The 23922-nt window shown below is 44.0% G+C and overlaps 1 protein-coding gene across 1 annotated transcript; it reads right to left on the bottom strand.

Annotated features, from left to right (window-relative positions):
* Window positions 1–12993: 12993 nt before the first annotated feature.
* On the bottom strand, window positions 12994–23560 carry LMO2 (LIM domain only 2). Its single transcript, XM_058305584.1, has 4 exons — window positions 23468–23560; window positions 23110–23341; window positions 18639–18854; window positions 12994–13953 (listed from the first exon to the last, which is right to left on the bottom strand). Exons 1-4 carry the CDS (start codon window positions 23472–23474, stop codon window positions 13734–13736), a joined length of 675 nt encoding a protein of 224 aa, XP_058161567.1. The 5' UTR covers window positions 23475–23560; the 3' UTR covers window positions 12994–13733.
* Window positions 23561–23922: the final 362 nt, after the last annotated feature.

Genomic DNA, 23922 nt, shown 5'->3' with positions numbered 1-23922 from the left:
ATTGTTTATGTATGTTCATATATAAGTGATATAAAGATAATAATAATAGGGTTGTTTGGGGGGAAATTACTTTGGTTAGTAATATTTTGACAATGCTCTTTAATCATTAGTTAAAAAGTTTAACAACAATGCAAGTTATTGGTGGTAGGGTGAGTTATGAGAGTCCTGTATGATGTTACATATGTTTGTTTTGTAATTTCACAACTGTTATACACTTATTGTTCATGTATGAGTGATATACTTCAGTAAATTAATTTTTTAAAAAATCAGTTAATCATATATGTGTGAGTCTATTTCCAGACTGTCTACTTTGTTCCATTCTTTATGCTTACACCAATACCACACTATGGGAAACTGCATCAAATGTTTCAAATATTTGAACTAACCTTGCATTCCTAGGATGAACTCTAGTTGATCATAATGTTTTATGCCTTTTAAATATAACTGTATTAGATTCACTAAAACTTTGTTATGGATTTTTGCATCTACATTCATGAATGATTTTGGCCTATAGTATTCTTTTTTGTAATGCTTTTGTCTAGTCTTGATGTAAAACTAATGCTGAACTCATAAAATGAGTTGGAAGTGTTCCCTCCTCACTTGCTTTCTGGAAGCATTGTATAGAATGCTTCATATTATTTCTTCTATCTGGGCCTGGTGTCTTCTAGTGAGGTTTTTACAGGCATTCAATGTTTTATTAGAAGCAAGACTGTTTAGAACCCCAGACCTTGTATGTGGGAAGCTGGTGTTCAACCACTGAACTACATTGCCTCCTCTGTGTTGGTTTTTTCATTTGTTTGCTCGTTGCTTGTTTTTTGTTTTGTTTTTTTTTTAGGAGATACTGGGGATGAACCTGGGACCTCCCATGTGGGAAGCAGGCACTCGACCGCTTGAGTCACATCCACTCCCATATCTCTTGCTTCTTGGGTGAGCTTTGGTAGTTTGTGACTTCCAAGAAATTTAATCTAAGCTGTCGAAATTATTGACATGAAGTTGTTGGTGAAGTTTCCTATTATCTTTTTTATGTGTTTTAGTTTTAGTTGTGCTTCATTCCTAATATTGGTAATTTGTATCTTCTCTCCTTTTTCATGGTCATTCTAGCTAGACCTTTATCAATTTTTTAATCTTTTCAATCTACCCAGGTTTCTGTACTTCCTTTTCTATACATTCTAAACATAAGTAGGATATGGAACAGACACTGGGGGTGTTAGGGAGGTTTATAACCATCCTTTCCCTAACTTCCTGATAAGCAACATTTTTCTAATGGCCAAAGATAAAATAGAACTGTTGCAAATACTTGCAATTAGCTATATAACTGATGAGAAACTACTTACGGTTCTGTTTATTAGAATTTAGAGGTTTCAATATCTTGATGGCCAATTTGAAATTTATACATTCCCCATTATTGGGTTGATTACATTTTCTTTTTTCCCTTATGTTTCCTCATTTGGAAGTTATACATCCTATTTTTATTTTTTGTGTTTACCCTTAAATTTTCAAAGGTATCTAGACTTGATCAATATCTTTACTTCTCTCCTTGAATAATAAAAGGAACTTAGGGGAAGCGGACTTGGCCCAGTGGTTGGGGCATCCGTCTACCACATGGGGGGTCCGCGGTTCGGACCCCGGGCCTCCTTGACGGGTGTGGAGCTGGCCCATGCGCGGTACTGATGCGCACGGGGAGTGCCCTGCCACACAGGGGTGTCCCCCGCATGGGGGAGCCCCACGCACAGGGGGTGTGCCCCGTAGGGAGAGCCGCCCAGCGTGAAGGAGGGTGCAGCCTGCCCAGGAATGGCGCCGCCCACACTTCCCGTGCCGCTGACGACAACAGAAGCGGACAAAGAAACAAGATGCAGCAAATAGACACAGAGAACAGACAACCGGGGGAGGGGGGGAATTAAATAAAATAAATAAATAAATCTTTAAAAAAAAAAAAAGGAACTTAGAATTCTTTAACTCCCATTAATCCTGCTTGCCTTACATGTTATTGTGGTTTAGTTATTTAGTTCCTCTTTGTTTTTATAATTCTAGTTAGTCCCTCTTGTTATTGCTTTATAAGGTCAATGTCAGTTTAGATTTGACCATATAAATATAGTGATTTCTTTAAATGTCATTGCTTCTTACATCCCATTCATTCCTTAACGGTTCAATTTCATTTTAGAGTTTCTTCATTGAGAAATTATGAGTGGTAAACATGCTCAGTCTTTCTTGCCTTAAAATGCCTTATTTGCCATCACTTCTTTAAAAAATATATATTTACTTATTTATTTCTCCCCGCCCTCTCATTGTTTGCATTTGCTGTGTCTGCTTGTGTGCTGGTCTGCTTTTCAGGAGGTACCGGGAACCAAACCTGGGATGTGCAGGGAGGCACCTAATTATCTGAGCCTCCTCTGCTCTCTGCTTTGTTGTGTCTCTCATTGTGTTTTCCTCGTGTCTCTCTTTGCATCATCTTGCTGCATCAGCTCGCCGTGCCTGCCCATCACGTCAGCTCCCTGTCTTGCTCATCTTCTTTAGGAGGCACTGGGCACCGAATCTGGGGCCTCCCATGTTGTGGGCAGGAGCTCAATCACTTGAGCCACATCCACCTCCTGAGCCATCACTCTTGAATGATAGTTCAGCTGAGTATGTGATTTTTCAACCTTCAGTAATATGAAGATGTTATTCTATTGTTTGCTGGACTCCATGGTTACCTTTGCGAAGTCTACAATTAGTTTAATATCCCTTTTTGCTTTCTTTTTTTTTCCTCTCTGGCTCTTAAGATTTTCTCTGTCCTTGATGTTCTTCCTGTTTACTACAATGTGTCTTAGTGTGGATTTATGTTCTTTATCCAACTAGGAGCCAGTTGTGCCTCTGGCTTGTGAGAATTCATGTTTGTGTGGATGTGTTTTCAGCCAATTCTAGGAAATTATCAAATATTTCCTCTCCTTCACTCTCTTCCTTCTTTTCTTCTGTAATTCTTAGTAGACGAATGTTGAACCTTCTCATTCCAACCTTTAATTCTCTTAATCTTACTATGGGTAATTTTCTTAGCTTTTGTTTACTGGCTCACTAATTCTTCATTCAGCCATCTAAACCGTTTAACCCATTAATTGAGGGTTCTTTTTTTAAAAAAAGATTTATTTTTTAAATTTATTCACCCCCCCACCCCACCCCACCCCCATTGTCTGCTCTCTGTTTTCATTCACTGTGTGTTCTTCTGTATCTGCTTGTATTCTCATTAGGCAGCTCTGGGAACTGATCCTGGGAACTTCCGGAGTGGGAGAGAGGCGATTACTCTCTTGTGCCACCTTAGCTCCCTGTTCTGCTCTTATTTTCTCTCCTCTGTGTCTCCTGTTGCATCATCTTGCTGCACCAGCTTTCCACGTCGGCCAGCACTCCTGTGCAGGGTGGCTTTCCTGTGCCGGTGGCACTCTCATGCAGGGCGGCACTCCTGTGTGGGGCCGCATTCCCGCGTGGGCCAGCACTCCATGTGGGCCAGCTTGCCCTCTCCAGGAGGCCCTGGGCATCAAACTCTGGGCCTCCTATATGGTAGATGGGAGACCAATTGGTTGAGCCACATCTGTTTCCCTCATTAATTGAGTTTTAATTTCAGTCCTTTTATTTTTCCTTTCTAGCAGTTCTATTGGAGACTTGCTCAAATCTGCCTTTTATAAAAACTTAAAGTCCTGTTCTTAAATTTCAATTCTTAATATTTTTAATCATTTTAAAGATACTTATTTTATTCTGTCTTTCAAACTGTTTTTCTATAACAGAATTTTTGGGGATTTCAAGCCCTTCTGTTTATTATATTTGCTGGCATTTTTTCATGAGGGGAAGTGTTGTTGGCCTCATGAACTTTGGGTTTTTTTGTTTTTTGTTTTTTAGCGTGAGCTCATCTCGAGTGAGGAAATCCTTGTGGTCTGGGTTTTAGGTATATCTCTTCAAGGGAGGTTTGTGTTTGTCTCTTCCTGGTAAGACAGGTAGAATCACTGGTCCAAGACTGAATTTATTATAATTACTTGGTTTGAGAGAGGTAGTTCCTGGGCTGTGCATTTATTATACATTCAAAACCCATGTACATGGCAGGCCTGAGGTTTCATATTTTCAAGGAGATTTTTCTCTTGCCCAGAATGCAGTCAGAGGTTACAAATGTCTTTGACATCTCTCTGTGCCTGTGGATAGATTTCTTTTTCCAGTCCAACCTTTCACTGAGAAAGTAGCCTTTCAAGAGGTCTGTTCGGCATGTCTCATTCCCACTCCACAATAATCCTCATCTCTTTTTTTTTTTTTTTTTGAGGGTCAGAGATTGAACCCAGGACTTTGTATAGGCTGGTGCCCAATCACTGAGCCACATCAGCTGCCCCAAGTTGGTTTGTTATTTTTTTTAGGAGGTACCAGGAACCAAACTTGGGACCTCCCATGTGGGAAGCAGGCGCTCAACCATGTGCACCATATTGGCTCCCAATTCTCATTTCTTAATCCTGATGGAGTCAGATGATAGTGACTGGTAACTCCCCTAGGAGCTTTATGCAATATTTCTGACCTCTATTTATTTCTGGACCTAAATTTTACTTTATTTGCTTTTCCTTGTAGTTAAATTTTGCATTTAAATATCTTTAGATATATTTTACTATCCCCATTTTACTGATGAAAAGACTGAAGAGAACAAGAGCCAAGTCTATTTACCTTCAAAAACTATTTCAACTCTTCTACAGTATACCACCTTCCATTTATCAAGTAATAGTAAATATAAGGAAAAATTCTAGTTTGGTAAAATGCTTTGGATATTTCCTTCTCATTGGTTGTATTAAGATTTGAATTCTTGTGGGTTTTTTTCCCTTAAAGGGAAAAGTAATTTCCAACTTTCAGAGAAATATATGTCATTTGGCTATATAAAATAATGTTTATTGGAATCAAAGAAACTTAGAGAAATAAAAAGGGTTTTGAAGTCAGATGACCTGGATTAGAGTCCAGGCTTTACCCCAAGCCTTTATTTCCTTTTCTGTAAAATTGGGCTAATATTACCTGCTGCATAGGGTTGTTGTAAATACTTAGCCCAGTGCCTTTGCAAGGCACATACTCAATAAAAACCATGTTTAATAACAGTCTTGCCAAGAATCAGAATGTTATTGTTGTAAAACTCTAAAAGGTGACTCATTCACTGAGTGAGAGATTGAACTAGATAATTTCTAAAACCTTTTCAACTCTGAAACTTTCTATTAGTACCTTAAAAATATATTTTTAAAGTTCCAATCCATCATGGAATGGTACTTTTGTAAAATACAATAAAAAATGAGTGACTGGAAAAACAAAATTTTTAAAAAGCATACAACATAAAAGTCCAATTTTTTGGTCATTAGATTCAACAGACATGGAATTACTCCTAACTGCTAAAAAAAAGTTCTAAATGTAGTTTGTTTTTTTCAAAGAGTTACCAGGGATCGAACCTAGGACCTCGTACATGGGAAGCAGGTGCTCAATTACTTGAGCTACATCCACTCCCTCTAAATGTGTTTTAATTGTTGCTGGCTGCATAACAAATTAGCCTAAAAGTCGGTGGCTTAAAACAACAATAACCATTTATTACCTTATATCGTTTCTGTGGATCAGCAATTCAGGAGTAGCTAATTGAGTGGTTCTGGCTTGGGGTCTCTCGTGAGGTTACATTCAAGATGTTAGCCAGGGCTGCAGTCGCCTGAAGGCGTTGCTGGGGCTGGGAGATCCACTTTCAACATGGCTTACTAGCACGCCTGGGAAATGAGTGTTGGCTGTTGGCAGGAGGCCTCAGCTCCCCTTTCCCTCATGGACCTCCCCATAGAGTTGCTTGAGTATCTTCAAGGCATGGCAGCTGGTTTCTTCCAGAGCAAGTGATCCAGGAGACAGCAAGGCAGAAGCCACAAAGTGTTTATAACCTAGCCTCTGGAGTCACACTTCATCATTTGTGCAGTTCCCTATTGGTGAGATAAGTAGCTCTATATGATATGGGCAGGGTCTATACAGGCCATGAATATCAGGAGGCAACCATCATTGGGCGTCACCTTGCAGACTGGCAACCACAAAATGCTTACCCCAATTCCCATACGTATCTGTCTGTAAATCAAATTTTGAGTAGTACATTCTTAGAGAGCTTCTAAGTTCCCCATTTTGCAAATAAGGAAACTGAGGTCTGCCCAAAGCTATACCCCTACCTAGTGGCCAAATCAGATGTCCCATTTTCTACCCAGTGTTCTTTCCAACACATTATGTCACCATCATATCTGTTTTACCTATTGTAACTTAAGCGGGGAGGGAGGCATTTGTCTTGAGCTGCTGATTGAATCATTCAGACAGATGGGATGGGGTGGCAAGGCTGAGGTTCATGGAAGCTGCTGCTGGCACTGCATGTTCTCTTGGGATCACCAAAGGGCCATCTTCAAGGTGGTCATCGAACACGATAATTCAGTGGGCCCAGTTCAAAAGCATCATAATGTGAAAATGGGAAATTACTTCATTTAGCTTCAAAGATTCTATTAACTCAGAGCAATGATGGTTTACTGGAAGAATTGATGCACAGCCCTTGGTACAGAACGGAAGTGACTTAGTGCTCTGAAACTTCTTTCAGCTCAATTCTTAGATCTACATATAAAACATTCTAGCTTGGATTCCTGTCCCTATAATATACACATCTTAGAGTGAGATGATTAAATATTGATCCTAATTACAAAGGAAATGAAACACTTTTTGTAAATTCATTTTATATAGTTGAGAAACCTGCTTCAGAAATTGGCACTAAGTGAATCATCCCAAATATGTTATTCATATTATGTGTATAGGGGGGATGGGTATGGCTGGGGGATTACTTGCTTGAGACACATTATTTCTGAGGTCAAAAATACATTAAAGTTGTGACAAATGAATAGTATTTTATTACAGAATTCTAAGACTGTATTTTTTCTCTCTTTATCTTCCTTGTTCATCTCCTGGGTCAAAAGTGCAACACAAGAAGAAAACAAGATTCCTGAGTTAAAATTTTTTAAAATTTGGGAACACTTTCAAACTTATAGAAAAGTTGCAAGAACAAAATTATATCTTTTACCTAAATTCAGCTATTGCTAACAATTTTACCGCATTCATTTTTTGCTTTACTATTTACTTTACCCTTTGTTGTCTCTTTCTCTTTACACATGCATACACACACACATATATAAACACACACATAATTTTTTCTCAACCATTTAAGAATAAGTTACAAAGATCATGGTCCATTACTCCTAAAGATTTTAGTGTGAATTTTCTAAGAATAAGCGACATATCACAGAATAATTATCAATTTCAGTAAATTTAACATTGATGCAATACTTTTAACTAATCTACCCATTCATAATCCAGTTTTACCAATTGTATTAGCCAAAGGGGGTGCAAAATACCAGAAATCTACTGGCTTTTATAAAGGGTATTTATTTGGCATAAAAGCTTACAGTTGCAAGGCCCTAAAGAGTTCAACTCGAGGCTACTATCTCAGCAAAGCCTGTTGCAGTGTTGAGCAAGATGGCAGGTGATCTCTGTCTGGTCTCTCTTTCCTTCTTCCTCCTAAGTGGGGGTTGTTAACAAGTGGTTTGTGAGCTTGAATTTAAATTCAAAAAAACATTCTTGGATCATGTCCCAAGAATGGTGCAGGTGAGATAGATTTATTAAATAATACACAGTATAGTGTGGACTTAGTAAGCATCCGTGGTTTTTACCTGACTGGCAAAGGGGTCCATGGAACAAAAAAGGCTAAGAACCCCTGCTCTTAAGGCTCCATGGTCCCAGCTTCTTCCCGTCCCAGTTGTAGGCCAGCACAGGGCTTGACTCTCAGGGCTTCCTATATCAGTCTGGCATAGGGCTCGTTTCTTTCTGGGTCTTCTCAGCTGCTCAGCGGCTCTGTTCTCTTCAGCAGCAAACTATGAGGCAAATGGCTCATCTCTCTTCCCGGGGCTTGAGCTGTTTGAGTCTTCTACTTTCTGTAACATGGTAGGACCAACATTATCAAGTCCTCTCCTCTTCTGTGTCTATGGAGCTTTCTCTCTTCCAGTGTCTTCTTGAGTGTCCCTTTGTATCAGCCCACCAAGGGCGCAGGGACTCAACCCTGAGTCATATCCTAGTGACGTGGTCAAATCAAATGCCCTAATTGATTTTATCAAGTAAACTTAAAGCCTTTGAATTTAATACAAACAAAGGGTACACACCTAGAGAGACAGGCCAATTTACAAACATAATCTCTCTTTGCGGGGATTCATAAATAATCTCAAACTGCCACGATAATTAACTCGATAATGTCCTTTATAGCATTTTTCCCTCTCCAATACTGGATCCAGTGTAAGCCCAGGTGTTAGATTCAATCACGATGTCCCCTGAGCCTTCTTTAATCTGGAACATTGCCACAGCCTTTCTTTGTCTTTTATGACATTGATATTTTTGAAGAATAGAGTCCATATCCCCCCCCCACTTTTGTTTAATATAATGTGCATCATTTTAAGTTTGTCTGATAATTTGACTCATAATTAAATTCAGGATATGCAGTCTCAGCCAGAATTCTAAAAAAAGTGATGTGTCCTTTGCAGGGTATCACATCTAGAGGCACACAATGTCCATGTGTGGGTCATTGATCCCCTGGTCAAGGTGTTATCCAATTTCTCCACTGCATAATTACTGCTTATTCCTCACATGCAATTAATAAGCAATCTATACGTAGACACTGTAAGAACATGCAAATATCCTGCTCTTTGTTGAAATTTAACATCTATTGATGATTCTTATTTGACCCGATCTTTACTACGATAGTTGCAAAATCATAATTTTCCAACTCCAGCACTCTCTTCACATTTACCAGTTGGCACTTGGGATTCTCCTGTAAGCAAGAGTCCTTTCTTTTTCCCCATTTATTTATTATCAGTGTGGACTCATGAATTCCCTTTCCTAATGCTTCATAACTTATTCCTGATGTAGATTTGTTTTGTAGTCAAATTGTCCCAGATTTGACAGTGAGCGCCCTTTTAAGCCAGCTCCTTTGTCCTTGGGACATGGCTACATCATTTTCTTGAGCGCTACCTTACTTTACAACTTGACAAGATGTTGCATGGGACGTGGGCTTGGCCCAGTGGTTAGCGCGTCTGTCTACCACATGGGAGGTCTGTGGTTCAAACCCCGGGCCTCCCTGACCCGTGTGGAGCTGGCCCACATGCAGTGCTGATGTGCGCAAGGAGTGCTGTGCCACGCAGGGGTGTCCCCCACACACAAGGAGTGCGCCCCATAAGGAGAGCGGCCCAGAGCGAAAGAAAGTGCAGCCTGCCTAAGAATGGCGCCACCCACACAGAGAGCTGACACTACAAGATGACACAAAAAGAAACACAGATTCCCATGCCGGTGACAACAACAGAAGTGGACAAAGAAGAAGACGCAGCGAATAGACACAGAGAACAGACAACCGGGGCAGGGGTAAGGGGAAATAAATAAATAAATAAATAAATCTTAAAAAAAAAAAAAAAGATGTTGTAGACCCATCTCAGCCCTCCTCTGCCCCAGTCCTGGAGATTCCTGGGTTTTCTTCCCTACTTTGATTTTGAATTGCCATTTAGTCTCAAAGTTGCAGAAAACTTGTTCTTTCTTTACTCACTGCCCTCTGCACCTATTCATCTCACAAATATTTTTTCCTTCTTTTCATATATGCGACATTGGCCAGGTGACTTGGATGATGCGAAAGGCCTCTTTCCATCTGCAGTTTTTTGAAAAACGAGTTTATTTATTTATTTATTTTAAGGTGGTACTGGGGATTGAACCCAGGACGTGGAAAACAGGTGCTCAACTACTGAGCTACACCTGCTCTCCTCCACGTGCAGTTTTTATGTAGAGCATAAACTTTAAAATAAAATAGGTATGCTAAAGCAAAATAAGTGCTATGGAACAGAGAGTATGTAAGTGCCTGTGCCTGTGAGGTCTCAGGCATGTGCTAGGGTCTGGAGAGGCAAGGTGAATGAGGCACTGTTCCTTCCTTCATGGAACACAGGGTTTAGCCACAGTTTCTTGTTGCAGGCAGGGAACAAACCATACAAACAGCAAAGCAAGGGGCCCCAACTCCAAGGGATCCTGACTGCAGATTTGCTGTGCAGCCCAAAAGCCTGCATATTAATTGCTTCTCCTATTAATTAGGAAACTCCTACCCCCTGAAGTTTGAGAAGCATTGGAGGAGTGGATGCAAACTAGCGGGAGAAGGGGCTTGAGGCGTCTGGTGGAGGAGCGGCTTGACCAGAGGAGTCCAGTGTCGGGTCAGAATTCAGCAACGTTCACTGGACACAGCTTTTGTGGCTACAGTAGTAACACCCCAAGATGGAAAGCAGAACTGAATTAAAGGTCACCCCACCAGGAAGTGACTGAACCAGAACTCACAGGCTTCACCTACTGGTTCCAGCTGCTCCCACTGCCTGCCCGAGCGCCTTAGCCCCAACAAACCAACACAAACCAGGCTCACCTGGTTTGCCCTGCCCTGCACATCAGCATCCCTGAGGCTTGGCTCTCGCCCACAACTGCCCCTGCCTCCCCATCCCAGGGCCATTTCAAGTGTCACTTCTTTACTCCAGAGTGTTATCCTCCAGGTACGTTTAATTGTTCCCTTATCTGTGTTTCTGTAGCACTTTTTTCATACCTTTATTATGGTTCTGGTCTTGTATTATGATGATTTGTTTACATTTCTGGCTAGACAGAACTCAAATATTTTCAAATAACCTTGGGACAAAGGAATGAATGATCCCTATTTTGCAGATGAGAAACCTAAGTAAGACTCAGCAAGGTCAGCCCTAGAGAGCAGCAGGGCACAGGGTAAAAGCCTTGGTTAAAACCTACTTCTGTCATTTTTAAGCTGTAGGGCCCTAGAAAGATACTTAACCTCCCTGTGCCTCAACTTCTTTTGCAATAAAATACAGATCATAATAAATCGAAACTGCCAGATAGGGCTGTCATATGGTTTAAAGACATTAATATTTGTAAAGCACTTAGAATAGTGCCTGGCACCTGGTAAGTGCTATACAAGTGGTTAAGGGTATAAGGTTATGACATAATTCAAATCCAAGTCTTTGGATTATGAAGCTCCTAACTACTGCTCTATTTTAACTTTGCAGGTTTCCAAGGTTCCCTTAGAAGTAGCAGAGGTTCCATTAGAGGCAGCAAGAAAAGGAAGGTGGTGCAGGACAGAAGACTTTAATGAGAAGAAGCACAGTGTCCCAGCAAGCTGTAGAATCAAGACCCTTGACCAGGGAAGGGAGCAGGTGCTGGTTCTCCTGACACTAGGTCTAGAGCAGAGGGCACAGGGGCTATACACCCAGGCAAGGACCACTAGGGTGGACTCTGGTTGCTGGTCGCACTAGAAGTCTCTCTACTTGTCCTCTCAGGTCAGTTGTGGGTTAGACATTTGGGGCCCATCTGATGCACTACCTATGCATCAAAAACTCCAAGAGAGGGTGCCATGGATAAATAGAAAATGCCAATCCCTGCTGTGTTGAGGATGGTGAAGATAGTGCCTGGTTTCTTAAATTGTGGGTGTGTTATACAACAAGGGGGATTTAAGAATAAGGTTTAGATTTCCAAAGCAAGAATAATTTTTATTTTTACTTACATTGTTTATAAGGAAATTATATAACCAATATCTAATGGAACTATTATTTATGTCAGTATGATTAAAAATGATGATTTGACTTGTAATTGTCTGGTAGATGATGCATAAGCCAGCTGTTAGCTGAAGTGACAAAAATATGAAAAACTGTCCATTTAGGGATCGGGGTAGGTGGTGATTGTCTGCATGTACAAAAATTACTCAGCAATTAACTGTTGTGTAAAATAAGGAAATTAATAACTTAGAATGCATTATTTTTCTAACTGCAGGATGATTTAGAACAGCAATTCTCAAACTTCGGTTGTGCATCAGCATTACCATTAATTTGGACTTTTTAGAGCACAGATTGCTGGACCAAGTTCCTGATTTAGTAGGTATGAGGGTGGCCCAAGAACCTGCATTTCTAACCAGTTCCTTGGTGATGCAGATACTGTTGGTTCAGGGATCATATTTTGAGAACCATTCACTTTAACAAACTTCCCATCAGTGGTAGCACTTCACCACCACCTCAGCCAGAACACAATATAAAATAAAGTTTATTTTAAAGAGGCATATAAAGAAATCAAATTTCTCAACCCTTTTAGCAATTTACAGACTAAGGGAACCATCAATTGCTTCTCCTCTGGAAGGAAAAAAAAAATCCTTGAGAGATGATTAGAGATTTTAAAGGACTTTCATAATTAACTTTAGCATTTGCTACGTATTTTTGATGTCTTGACAATTAAGCTACTAAAACGTCTTGTTATTTGGCGATCTTTTAATGAAATAATTGAAGAGCGGATCCTTCATCTTGGTTTGCCCTCCCCTGGGATGTTCTTGGACTAGCCAGCTGAGATCCGACGACCAGCAGGTGGCGCTCTGAACCAGTTCGTGGCCACAGCCAAACTGGGGTGAAAGGCCAAAGCATCGAGTAAGGTGCTGCTTTAAATCCTCCAAGTAAGGTCTTCTTAACCACTTGTCATAAAATACCCGAGACACACGTCTGGGAAAATCGAAGTGTCAAGCACAGCATCTTTGCCACATTTCAAACTAGGTAATTACCTCCTCTCCCAAAGGGAACCTGTTATATGTATTTGTGTCCTTTCTAGGTTACAGATTTCCCAAAGGCAACGATCTTGCCTTCCGCTCATTCTACACAAGACTGGAGTGAAATGCACATTTTATACTATCAATTTAATTATTCTACACCTCTCTGAGATAAATGACGACCTGTTATATAACTGCTAGTAATAAACAAGTATCCCTCCTTCTTATAAACCCTAGCGATAAACAGAAGTTTTTATTTGACCCAAAAGGAAATTGCTTGTTTACTTCCCCACTACAATATAAAAGGCAGACCATTTTCCCGCCATCCCAAATTTTAAGTCATTATCAAATAAAGAACACTGCAGTTTAGTCTGTCATTTTTATTGTTTACAGGGGTTTTTTTTTTCACTACACACAACAAATACTTTGATATAATCTAAGATAATAAAATAGTTGAACAACTTTTTTGTTTAGATTTATATTTGTATAGAAACAATCTGTGGAATTCCTCACCTCAAAACTAAGGTGTCTAAAAACAGTGATTCATCAACATTGCTTTAAATAATCATTTGGTTAAAAGTTGTGGTTTCCATTCTCAACTGAAACGTGCCCCATGCAGTTTCCCTTGGATCCAAAGCTTAAGGCCTTGCGAAGATGGCCAAGAAAAAAAAGACGGCCACTCTCCTCTCTGTCCTTGCCTTATGTGGAGGACAGTAATTGGAACAGGGTTGTTATAAATGCCAGGAAGGAAAGAAATCAATTGCCCATCTCTAGTTTGCAAGAGTCAAAGTCATAACAAGTCTTTACACAACTTCTTATCTGTAGATGTGAAATTGCATCATGATGGCACAGCCTGCTCACTCCCCAAATGCTCCTCTCCTCTTCTAAGCTTGTCAGTTATTGTGTTTATGCGGTAGCCATAAATTCTCCCTAAGGGCTAGTCCTTTTGTCACTTAAATCTCCTCCCTTGCATTATATGTCACTGGGATGCTATGTCTTAGTGTACCATTCCCCACCCTCAAATCCCCAAAGTGCCTAAGAGTGAAGACCACGGAAACAGTGTCTTCAGTGGAACGTCTCCCCAAGGATGCAGGGGGACTCTGGCCTATATCATTCCATTGATCTTAGTCCACTCGTAGATGTCCTGTTCGCACACTATATCAGAGTTGATGAGGAGGTATCTGTCACCTACACAGAAATGCTTCTGACAGGCAGCACATTTGAAACATTCTAGGTGATAAACTTTGTCTTTCACCCTCATCGTCATCTCATAGGCACGGATCCGCTTGTCACAGGATGCGCAGAGACCATCTTGGCCAAAAAGCCTGGGGGAAGAAAGAAAGCAAGCTAAGAAGACAGTGGCAGAGACAAAATTGGAAGAAAGGGCTTGGGGATGGATTCCATCATGCAGACTGGACTTCCTAAGATGTCTGGGAGCTAGGAAGAGTTGGGCCCAGACAGATGGCTGACTATCGAGGTCTTTTCTAGAAAGGAAAGGGTATCTGGGATGAAAATGTCATCAGTGGTGTGTTTGGCATAACTCCTTTGCTGAGCTCTCCCCTGCCTTCAGCAAACTCAACCACAGCCTCTAGGATGCCCCAGGCCCCTTCTCTGTGGGAGACACTCAACTGAAGTGATTTGAGATAAGGGGTTAGGCATGTACTGTGTACCCGCTCCCAGCAGAACTTTCATTTCAGAAGAGGAGCTGGACTAAACCCATAGGGACCTCTCTGGGGAGAAGGAATTGGCTGGGAATGCAATAAAACCCATATCTTCTTGAGGTTCCCCAAACTCTTATCTTGTCAACAGTCAATAATTCCACCCACGAAGAGGGCTGGCCCTGAATTCCTCCATAAACTGTCAAGCCCATCTCCACAGGATTATTCTCTGGGGACTCCAGCTGCTAGGAGGCGGAGGGACTTCGACAGCGAGCACGTGGTGCAGTTAATCATGCCTCAGAGACCTGGAGGACAAACAGCATCACTCCAATTGAATGGAAGATTTGAATTTCAAGTCCTCTCAACCCCCGTCCTCCCGCAGCCCCACCCCGGGGATGGGTCTCTGGGACAGCATCTCTTCTGACATTTAATTCGAGACCTCCTAAGTCTCCACTGATAAGTCACTTATTTCAAGCATATATTCAGTGTGGAGGTGGGTGATACAACACGGGTAGAGCTGAGTGCTGTGGTTCTCAAAGTGTGGTCTCAGGGCCAGCAGCATCAGCGACACCTGGACACGTGTTAGAAATGCAAATTTTCAGGCCCCACTTGACTGAAAAACTCTGGGGGTGAGGCCCAGTAGTTTGTGTTTAATGAGCACTTCCAGGTGATTCTGGATGTAGGCTAAAAATTGAGAATCAGTGTGCCAAATGGAACAGCACAAGTCCTGGAGTCAGCACCTGAGTGTCCTCAGTGAGACTTTTGGTTTCCCTGAGTTTCACTGAATCAGCAGTGATTGCAGCATCTACCTCACCCGGTGTCAGAAAGATCAAGTGGAACATGGCAGAGCATCCACGGTCAAAGGATGAGCCAGAGCTGGTTCAGTTTTAATTCACCTCGGATGTTCCCAGCTGCGCCAGTCTTGCCGCAGGAAGTGATTTTCACACATGGCTGAAAACATGGCATGTTTGCAAGTGGTTTCCCCATCCTACCTTTAGGACAGTTTTAGACAAGTGCTTGTTCTCACTGGAAGTTCTTATTAACTCCAGAACAGCAGAGAATCACTTGGTATATTCTGAAAGGTTATCAGAGTTAGGGGCAGTTGACAAATTTTGAAACATTTGGGCAAAATTAATGGAATCAGAAGACGTGGTGTATGAGAGCTTGTTTTTAGAGCCAGGGCCATTGAATTTTCCTCTGAATCCTGCTTTTCATTCGGAGATCTGTGAGTGTTTTCAAAGCACCACCTGGGAGCAAACTCATTACTGGAGGAGAACATTTATCCCAAGGTAGCAGATGGCGGAGCTGTAGGTAACTGCCACGCTGGAGGTCACAGAGGGAAAAGACAGTTCTGGTTTCCTGACTGTTCAGTAAGTTCGGTTTGGGCTGAGCAAGGATAAATGATTGACAAAACAGTATGAGTGAAATTGGTCCAACTGCCTGGGGTGTGTGACCCTGGTGGAAGGAGAGAGTTTATTAAAGGGAATTCAGGGGGTAAATTACAATACACATCAGGCAGCTAATGAAGGGAAGGGCAGAGGGCTAGGATTTGGGAGACAAGTTCAGGTCCTAGCATCACCTCTAAGGAGTCAGGTGGCCCTGGGAAAATGACATCCTCCCCTTGGGCTTCTGTGTCTTCAGCTGCAAAGCAAAGGAACTGGAAGAGAAGGCCCCCTAAGGCCCTTCCAGCGCTGACATTTTGAGATTCTATTAATAATAATAGTAAGAATAAACCAGGACTTGACATCTAACTTGTACATTAACCTCTGCCACCAAGAGTTGGAGAGGAGGGGATCTGGGGTGCGAAGGATTTATTCCAGGTGTAGGGAACTGGGAAAGGCAGCAAGGGAAGCTGGACAGAAAGTGGAGGAAGTCCAGCATGTGGCCATCAGGCTAAGTCCCTCAGGTGGGAGCTTCAGCCGATCTCCTGCATGGGGGGTGGGAGGGAACAACACACGACAAGGCGACTCTGGAGTGTCCTTGTATCTCTGAGTCATCCTGGCTCCAGGCAAGGTTGTAGGGCTTTCTCACCCCTGTAGTGTTGGTCACTGGCTGAGGACAAGGGGCAGGGCATGGGCATCCTTCTGGCTGAGACTGTTCAAGTAAACGGCCTGGTGGAGAGGCCAAGGGGAGGGCTGCAGTTCACCAAGTGCAGTGAATGTCCCACGATGATGGAAGAAGCTGTTTATGTGGGAGGAGTGGGGTGAGGGGGGTGGGGGTATATGGGGACCTCTTATATTTTTTGAATGTAATATTTTAAAAAAACAGAGAGAGAAAAAAAGGGATCCAGGGAATCTGGATAGGACACCAGCATTAAGTGCTACCCTGAGATTCCAAACAACCCAACAGCTGTGGGGTTGAGGCTCTGCATGGGAGTCTCATGGTTATTTGAGGCTAAATATCGGGAAAGGATTTAACAGATGAGTCATCTGTGAGAACCCTTCATGGGGAGGAGTCCCACCTAGTCATTCTTCCCTCTTGCCTTTGCCAAAGACACTGCCAGATACATTAAGAAGCAAATAAACAAGCCCCCAATTAAAGGACCATCCCCGAAGCAAAGCAATTTCTCTTTACTCTGTCAAGAGGTGTCATGTCTTAGCCTTCTGTTGCCCATTTTAATAATAATAATATAAATATTAAAGGATGGCTGGAAAGGCCTGCACCAACACAGAGTTAATTAACATGTTGCCTGGGAGTGGAGCAGGGAGAATTATTATTTCATGTCACCAAGACACAAGTTAATTAACATTGGGTTCCTTCGGACTATTTTTTTCCTCTCCTCTTTAAAAATAGAAAAGATTAACAAGCCCGGGCAGCGCTGGTTTTCTTCTTGAATGTTATATAAAATTGTAGAGCTAGGGAGAAGCCCAGGCTCTTTTGACCTTCCTCTATCTGCACTTCATTTAATAACATTCAAATGATTTGACAGGGATGTAGTCGGGGAGGCCCATGGGAATCATTTACCCTTCTGCTTTCTGCACTGACTTGGCAAACTGGTTACTGAGCAAAACCAAAGCGCAATTTCACCCAGTTTTATTTTCCTGTGACTTCAAACAAAAACTGACCAAAAATACCATCACAATCATTGCAAAGCTTACTTATTTTTTCTTAACCACTTAATTTGCAAGGACTTTACCGGGGAATTTAAAAAATAGGAAAGCTTATTGTATCAGTCTCTGGGTAAACAGATGAGCTGCATTCACCACTGAACTGCCTGCAGATTTTGTTTTTTGTTTTAAATGTAAAATGCGCTGAGGGCAGGTTTGGGAGGAAGAGCTGGCCTGGCAGCCAAGGGTCCTGGAGGGTAAGCCAGCTTCCACTGGTTGGGTGGTGGTCCTCACGTACTAGGTGTGTGCGTGTGTGTGTGTGGCCCTCTGCCACAGGAAGATGGCAAAAAACTGACAGCTACACAGCTGAGCAGATCTGACAGTAGAGGGCATGGAGTTACCTCCACAGCAGCTATTATGAATCTAGGAAAGCTGGAACATTCTAGACAAAGGCACTCATTGAGTACTTAAAAATTCACATGCCAATAGTATGACCCAAAGTATGAGAAATGTCCTTAGCTCCTGCCTCACTTGAAGCAGAGTCGCTGTTTCACCCTCGCATGCTTCTGTCGCCTCGCTCCTTAGGAAGAGGCCTAAGGATCACCTCACAAGAGAAGTACCAGGTACTCGTGTACCAAGCCAAGTACTCTACACTTTTATCTCATCTCTCCTGCACCACCACCTTGGAGGCTGGTACTATTACTATCCCCATTTTGCAGATGAAGGAATGGAGGCTTGGGAAGGAAGTTACTTGCCCAAGTTCACAGAGCTAGAAAGTAATGGCGCTGCGACTCCAGCCCACAGCCAATACCAGGGCCTCTGGCCTCAGCCACGTCACATAGTGCCTTCCTGCTGTGACCGTCAAACGGAGTCATACAAAGTATTTATAACTGGATGAATGTTTCAAAGGATGAAAATGAACTTCCAAGAACCCATCCCTAACCCTACAAATGAAAATGTTCCCGGCTTCCAAGATACTCAGTACTTGTCCCCAATCCTACCCCCTTGCCTGCTCCTCAGGGGTAACCATGCGCTGAATTTTGTGTTTTTCATTCTCTTGCCTTTCAAAAAATTCATATTTTACCACACAGGAACGTCTCCCAGAGAAGATGCACAGGAAGAAATGCCACAGGCGGCTCTGTGCAGGGTGGCCGAGAGTCAGCCTTTGCAGTCTGACCTCATTCCAACAGGAGCGTGTGACAGGAGCGTGTGACAGGAGCTGGCCCCAGGGCTGAGGGACCACTCTACCTCACTTCTGAGCGACCCACGGTGGAGGAGGAGAGGATAAGTTGGAAGAAAATATACCTGAGATAGTCTCTCCGGCAGAGCTTGCGGCCCAGCTTGTAGTAGAGGCGCCGCCCCACCTCGCCCAGCCGGCACCCACACAGGTCACAGCTGAGGCAGTCCTCGTGCCAGTACTGGTCGATGGCCTTCAGGAAGTAGCGGTCCCCGATGTTCTGCTGGCAGCCGCCGCATGTCAGCAGGGACGGGGGGATCTGCAGCACCTCATCCACTGGCTCCCTGGAAAAAAAAGGCTAAGCATTAGGGACAATCTCACGTTGGTGAGACAAGGCCCGGGGGCTCAAGAATTGCTCTAGAGCAAACAGGTCTGTGGCAGAGCCCACATCATGGGAATCACCCTGGGTTGCCTTTTGGTGACTCAAGAAGGAACTAGGCAAATACCCCTAGGCCGGCGGCAGAGAGGCCAAGCTAGCCTGGGGTGAGGACAGGAGAAAGCTAGCCTTTAAGCCAAGACCCTAGGAGAAAAAGAGCACTAAGAGGCATCTATGACAACTGGAGGTGCACCCCCACCCACAGCCCACTACCATCCTTGGCACTTCTGATCTCCCTTCTTCTCCCCCTTTCCCCTCCTACTCTCCTTCTCCAGCTTCGTAATTCCCTTTTTCGTCCTTCCACACACATGACCCAAGGGCACTGCTTAACCCCACAGGAGGCACTTGGGACTAAAAGAGTTGCTTAGTGCTGGGGCAGCCGACCACCCGGAGTGCTAAAACTCTGCACGTTTACTAACGCATCTATGTGCGTCCTGACTCCATGTCCTCCCAGCTGCGCAAGAGCGGAAGGTGAGGAAGAAAGAAGAAAGCAACTGAAAATTATTTGAGGTTGCTCTCTCTTTCCAAAATAAAAATTCCATCAGGATATAATAAGAATTCCCCTTGCTTCATTTTCTACAAAAATTCCCCATCCAATCCTTCTTCCTAAATGAATCTTTGGAGAAAAATCCCAGGTGTGAAAGGAAGTTGTCCAGTTCACAGAGGCCATCAAATAGACCTTTCTTTCCTCACACGAAAATTTTTACAAAAGCAAAACTGAGTTGGATTAAGTTGATTTGATAAAGAAACTGGGGAGACAGGCCAAGATATTTTAAAGTGAGCGGAAGGCGATGAAATAGACTAAAATCTGAGTCCAGACAATTCTTTAATCATGAACCTATGATATGTCTTCTTTCATTAAAAAGTCGAATGTGGTGTGTTGTATCCCTTTTACTTAACTGGAAACTTGATACTTTTGTTTTATATTTCAAATAAATAACATTGTTTGTGAAAATAAAATAAAGAGAATGGAGGGAATGATTCTAGCGCCAAATAGGACACAGGAAAAGCCTAATAACTGTTGATTTGTAATAATTAACAAGTGCTCTTTGGAACCTTACTCAAACACTAATCCATTGAAAAAAAAAAAAAAAAGATCTGCTTCCAACAGTAAAATTCCCAAAGGGATCTTCCCCGGGTACCTTGGAGGTATAAATTCTGTGTTTCCTATTTCTAGCTGACACTAACTTACCTGGCGACCTTGTATCCTAATTGGACTGTGATCACAGAGCTCAGCACCCAGTCACACTTAGGGACGCTGAGGCTCAGGTAATTCAGTGTTTATTACACCCCTGGACAACCTGTGATAATGGAGGTAAAGTGCACACTTCCATATGAATATTTAGGAGATGCTAAAACCAAGCTCACACCCTGTAGAGAACAGGATTTGAAACATTTTTTGTTCCACAGACCCCTTTGCCAGTCAGGTGAAAACCATGGACCCCTTACTAAGTCCACACTACACTGTGCATTATTTAATAACTGTATCACACCTGCACTAACACGTTTCCGCAAGAATGTTTTTTTTTGAATTTCAATTCAAGCTCACGGACCCTTGTTAAGAACCCCTGCTGTAGATAGAGGGTAAAGGACTACAGAAGGGCACTTCGTGATATTTTTTTCCTTTTAGAACAAGGAAAAGTGCATTCCAAACCAGTTTTTTTAAAAAAAATCAAGTTTAGTTGTAATAATTCATTGAAGCCTGACTTGCTTTCCTTCTCTTTGTTTCTATAGCTCATACATAAGGACTTTCATTCTTGTTTCAGAAAAACAACTAACATCCCTGGTATTTTCATAGGCATCAATTCAGAATTGCATCTCTTCTCTCTCCATGGGCCATGATCTTACTTCATGCTTTGAAAACACTCATGGAACCTCGACCACACTGAATGCCCTGGTGCTGATACTGCCAACCAACTGTGAAAGAGGAGAATTTGCACTTAGCTGGTGCAAAACTGCCTGGAACCAAATATGAATTGCTCTTGTGACGCATGGGGAGGTGGTAAGGACCACCAATTGCATGGTAGAAGAAATCTCCAAGTTTGTGAATTCTGGCCACTTTTCTGTCTAAATGCTTTATTTGCAATTGCCTGGGCAAGACTCTATCTCTAATATGGAGATGCTGAACATAATGACTGAAGTTGGCTTTGAGTAATTATGCAATGAAGCATCTAGCAGGACAGTAGTCTGCAGTAGAAATATTAAACAAAAGAGCGATCACGATGGCCTGAGATGAGATAGGGAAGGACAGGATAAGATACTGGGCTCCATCTATCTTTCTATAATTAATGATAATTCCCCATCATCTATGGAGAGTGTTCCAAGCAAATGACTGAGTGGGATTCACCTTCAAATCAATATTTTATATTTTCCTAGAGTCTATCCTGCCTGAATTTCTGAGCATAATTTATCACCATTTTCTGAGAAAGAGAATAAAGATGCTGGCACCAATTCCTCAACTACCTTGTCCATCTTCAGTTAGTACCTGTCTTTATTGGGAAATAGTGAAGTGAAGGATGACTAGGTTAACATCCTTCAGTAGGTGTCTGCTATGTATTATGAGGCTAGGATGCTTCTTCTTACTAACCTCAGTGAAAAAGCACAAACTTTGAAAAGAGCAAACTTCCTTGGAGAAACTGAAACCTTTATATTTATCTTCTACTAGAAGGACTAGTGACTAAATTCTGCTGACATTAGGCACCAGTTCATCCAATTCACTCTTACTGGTTTAACCCAGTCTCTGGGCTAAGCTGTAATTCTAGGTGTGTGTGTGGGGGGGGCGGGGGGAATGAGCAAACTACCCTTTAAACTCATTGTTTGCATAGATACATACTTTTAAGTAAAGGAATGTTATTTTTCCCTTGAGAATTTGTACAAGGAAGCTGGGGGTTTGTTAACACAAACCCAGCTCCTTATAGAACTGAAGTCTTAACCTTCAGGATTGAATAGTGATGTTTATGTTCTCACTGGATCCTGGCACTTCCTGCGTTTTATGAGAATATGCTGAGCTTTTATGTTGGTAACTGAGGGTAAAACCCAGGTAAATAAACACCACGGAGGCCTGAAATTGGAGGGGTGGAGGGTGACTTCAAGCAGGAAGGCACAATTCTTTTAAAGCAAGAAAAGAAAGAAAGAAAGAAAAAACAAATGCCTCTTAAAAGCACAAATGGACAAGTCATTAACCAGCTGCTTTGGTCTGTGTAACAAATCCCTTCAAAGGATTAGAAGGGGACTTCAAAGGAATAAAAATGCTCAAAACCAGACAGTTAATGAATCTTAAAAGGGCACTTACTTTGACGGGAAACGATATCTTAAACAACCCTTTCTCCCCATGTTAACACCAAAGAATGGGCTGGGGGGCGGGGGGGGGGGGGGGTGGGTGTAAACTGGGAATAGGGGAACATTCCAAGTCAGTAGGAGGCTCAAAACACAGATGTGGCGAATATTCCTTGGAGTCTTGGCTCCCCGACCCCCAATCCTTTTGAGGCTATGAAAAAAACCTCCTCACCCGAGAAAAATTCCACCTATGCACAAAATGGTGCGCTGACTTTCCAGGTTCACACACCCTCATCGGTGGACCCCAAGGCACATGAACCCAAATTAACTCCACAATTATCGGCTTTAGGAAGTCTCTGGAGGCCGAAGTACGCTCCGAGAGGGACGCTCAAACCCGGTCACCGCAGGCTACTGGCGTTGCTGGCAGCCGCTGCACCTGCGGGCCGGGAAGGGGGCCGTGGGGCACCCCGGAGGCCTCCACTTGGAATATTCCCCTTTTAAAGACCAAATGGACAAAAAGAAAGTGGGCCCAGGAAAGGGCGAAAGGAGGAGAACGCGCCCGCGGACTGCACCTGCGCGCCTCCGAGCTCCCCCTGTGCCTGCTCTGGTGCAAACTTTCTGGCCCGCGCACGGCTTGGGGACTGTCCCAGACTGTCGGGAGGGAGCCGTGGGGCGCGGGGCCAGAACCCCTCTCCGCCCAACCCCATTCCTCATCCCCCCGGAGAGCCCCGAGAGCCAGGGGGAACCCAGCGCGAGGCAGAGGGAGCCGAGGGCCCGCTGCGGGCGCGCACCTGAAGCCCCCTCGCCGGCGGCCCGCGCCACCCCGCGGCCCCGGGGCGCGAGGCCGTGGACAGCGTGGGTGACAGGGACCGGGGCGCCACACTTACTCAGAGGGGTCCAGGCTCTTCCTCTCGATGGCCGAGGACATTGGGGAGGGAGGCGGCGTGCCTGCCGGCGGGGGCGCTCCCTTTGTGGCGCGGGGCTGGGCAGCTGCCGGGGCTCGGACCCCCTCGGGTGCTCGGGCGCCGCCGCTGCCGCCGCTCCTGCGCCTCCTCTTGCTCCGGAGCTCCGGCGGCGGCGAGCTCGCCCCTCCGCGCTCAAGGACAGTCACCGCGCTCCCTTCAAACGCCAAAGAGAGAGAGCGAATCACCCGGCTGCGGGCGCGCCGCGGCCGAGGCGGGGGCCGGGGCGCGCAGCCTGGCCCCGGGGATCCGCAGCCGCCGCCGCCGCCGCTCGGGACTTAACCTTCCATCCCGGTCCCGCCGCCACCGCCACCGCCCGGTCCCGCTCGCGCGCCGTCGCCGGCTCCGCGCCGCTGGCGGGGATCGTGCGCACCCGGCCGGCCGCCCCGCGCACCTTCCGCCCGGGTCGCGGCGCGCAGCTCGCGGCGGAGGGCAGGGAGGCGGCGAGGGGCTGGGGGCGGGGAGGGGGCCGAGTGTCGCCCCCCGGGCTCCCTCCTCGCTGGGGAAGGTCTATTTTCGCTCAGCTTCCCTCAGTCTCTGGTTTCATTTCCTTTTTCCTGATCACGATTCAAATACAATAGAAGGAAATCACATTTAAAGAGACAGCTGCCCGGCCTCCCCTCCCCGCCCGCCCCCCCTTTTAAACGGGGCTCCCGGGGATTAGCAATACAAACAGCAGCCGCAGAAAGACCGACTTGGCTTCTTAAAGGGGCCAGCGTCAGGGACGGGGGGAGTCGC

This window comes from Dasypus novemcinctus, chromosome 10 (genome assembly GCF_030445035.2).
Source record: "Dasypus novemcinctus isolate mDasNov1 chromosome 10, mDasNov1.1.hap2, whole genome shotgun sequence".
Lineage (NCBI taxonomy): Eukaryota > Metazoa > Chordata > Mammalia > Cingulata > Dasypodidae > Dasypus > Dasypus novemcinctus.
This window is presented reverse-complemented; position numbering and strand designations above follow the sequence as displayed.

Coding starts and splice junctions, on each gene's coding strand:
- LMO2 (XM_058305584.1), bottom strand. Junction 18,855..23,109: donor AAGAGCCTGGACCCCTCTGA/GTAAGTGTGGCG, acceptor TTTTTTTTCCAG/GGAGCCAGTGGATGAGGTGC. Junction 13,954..18,638: donor TGCCGGAGAGACTATCTCAG/GTATATTTTCTT, acceptor TTCTTCCCCCAG/GCTTTTTGGCCAAGATGGTC.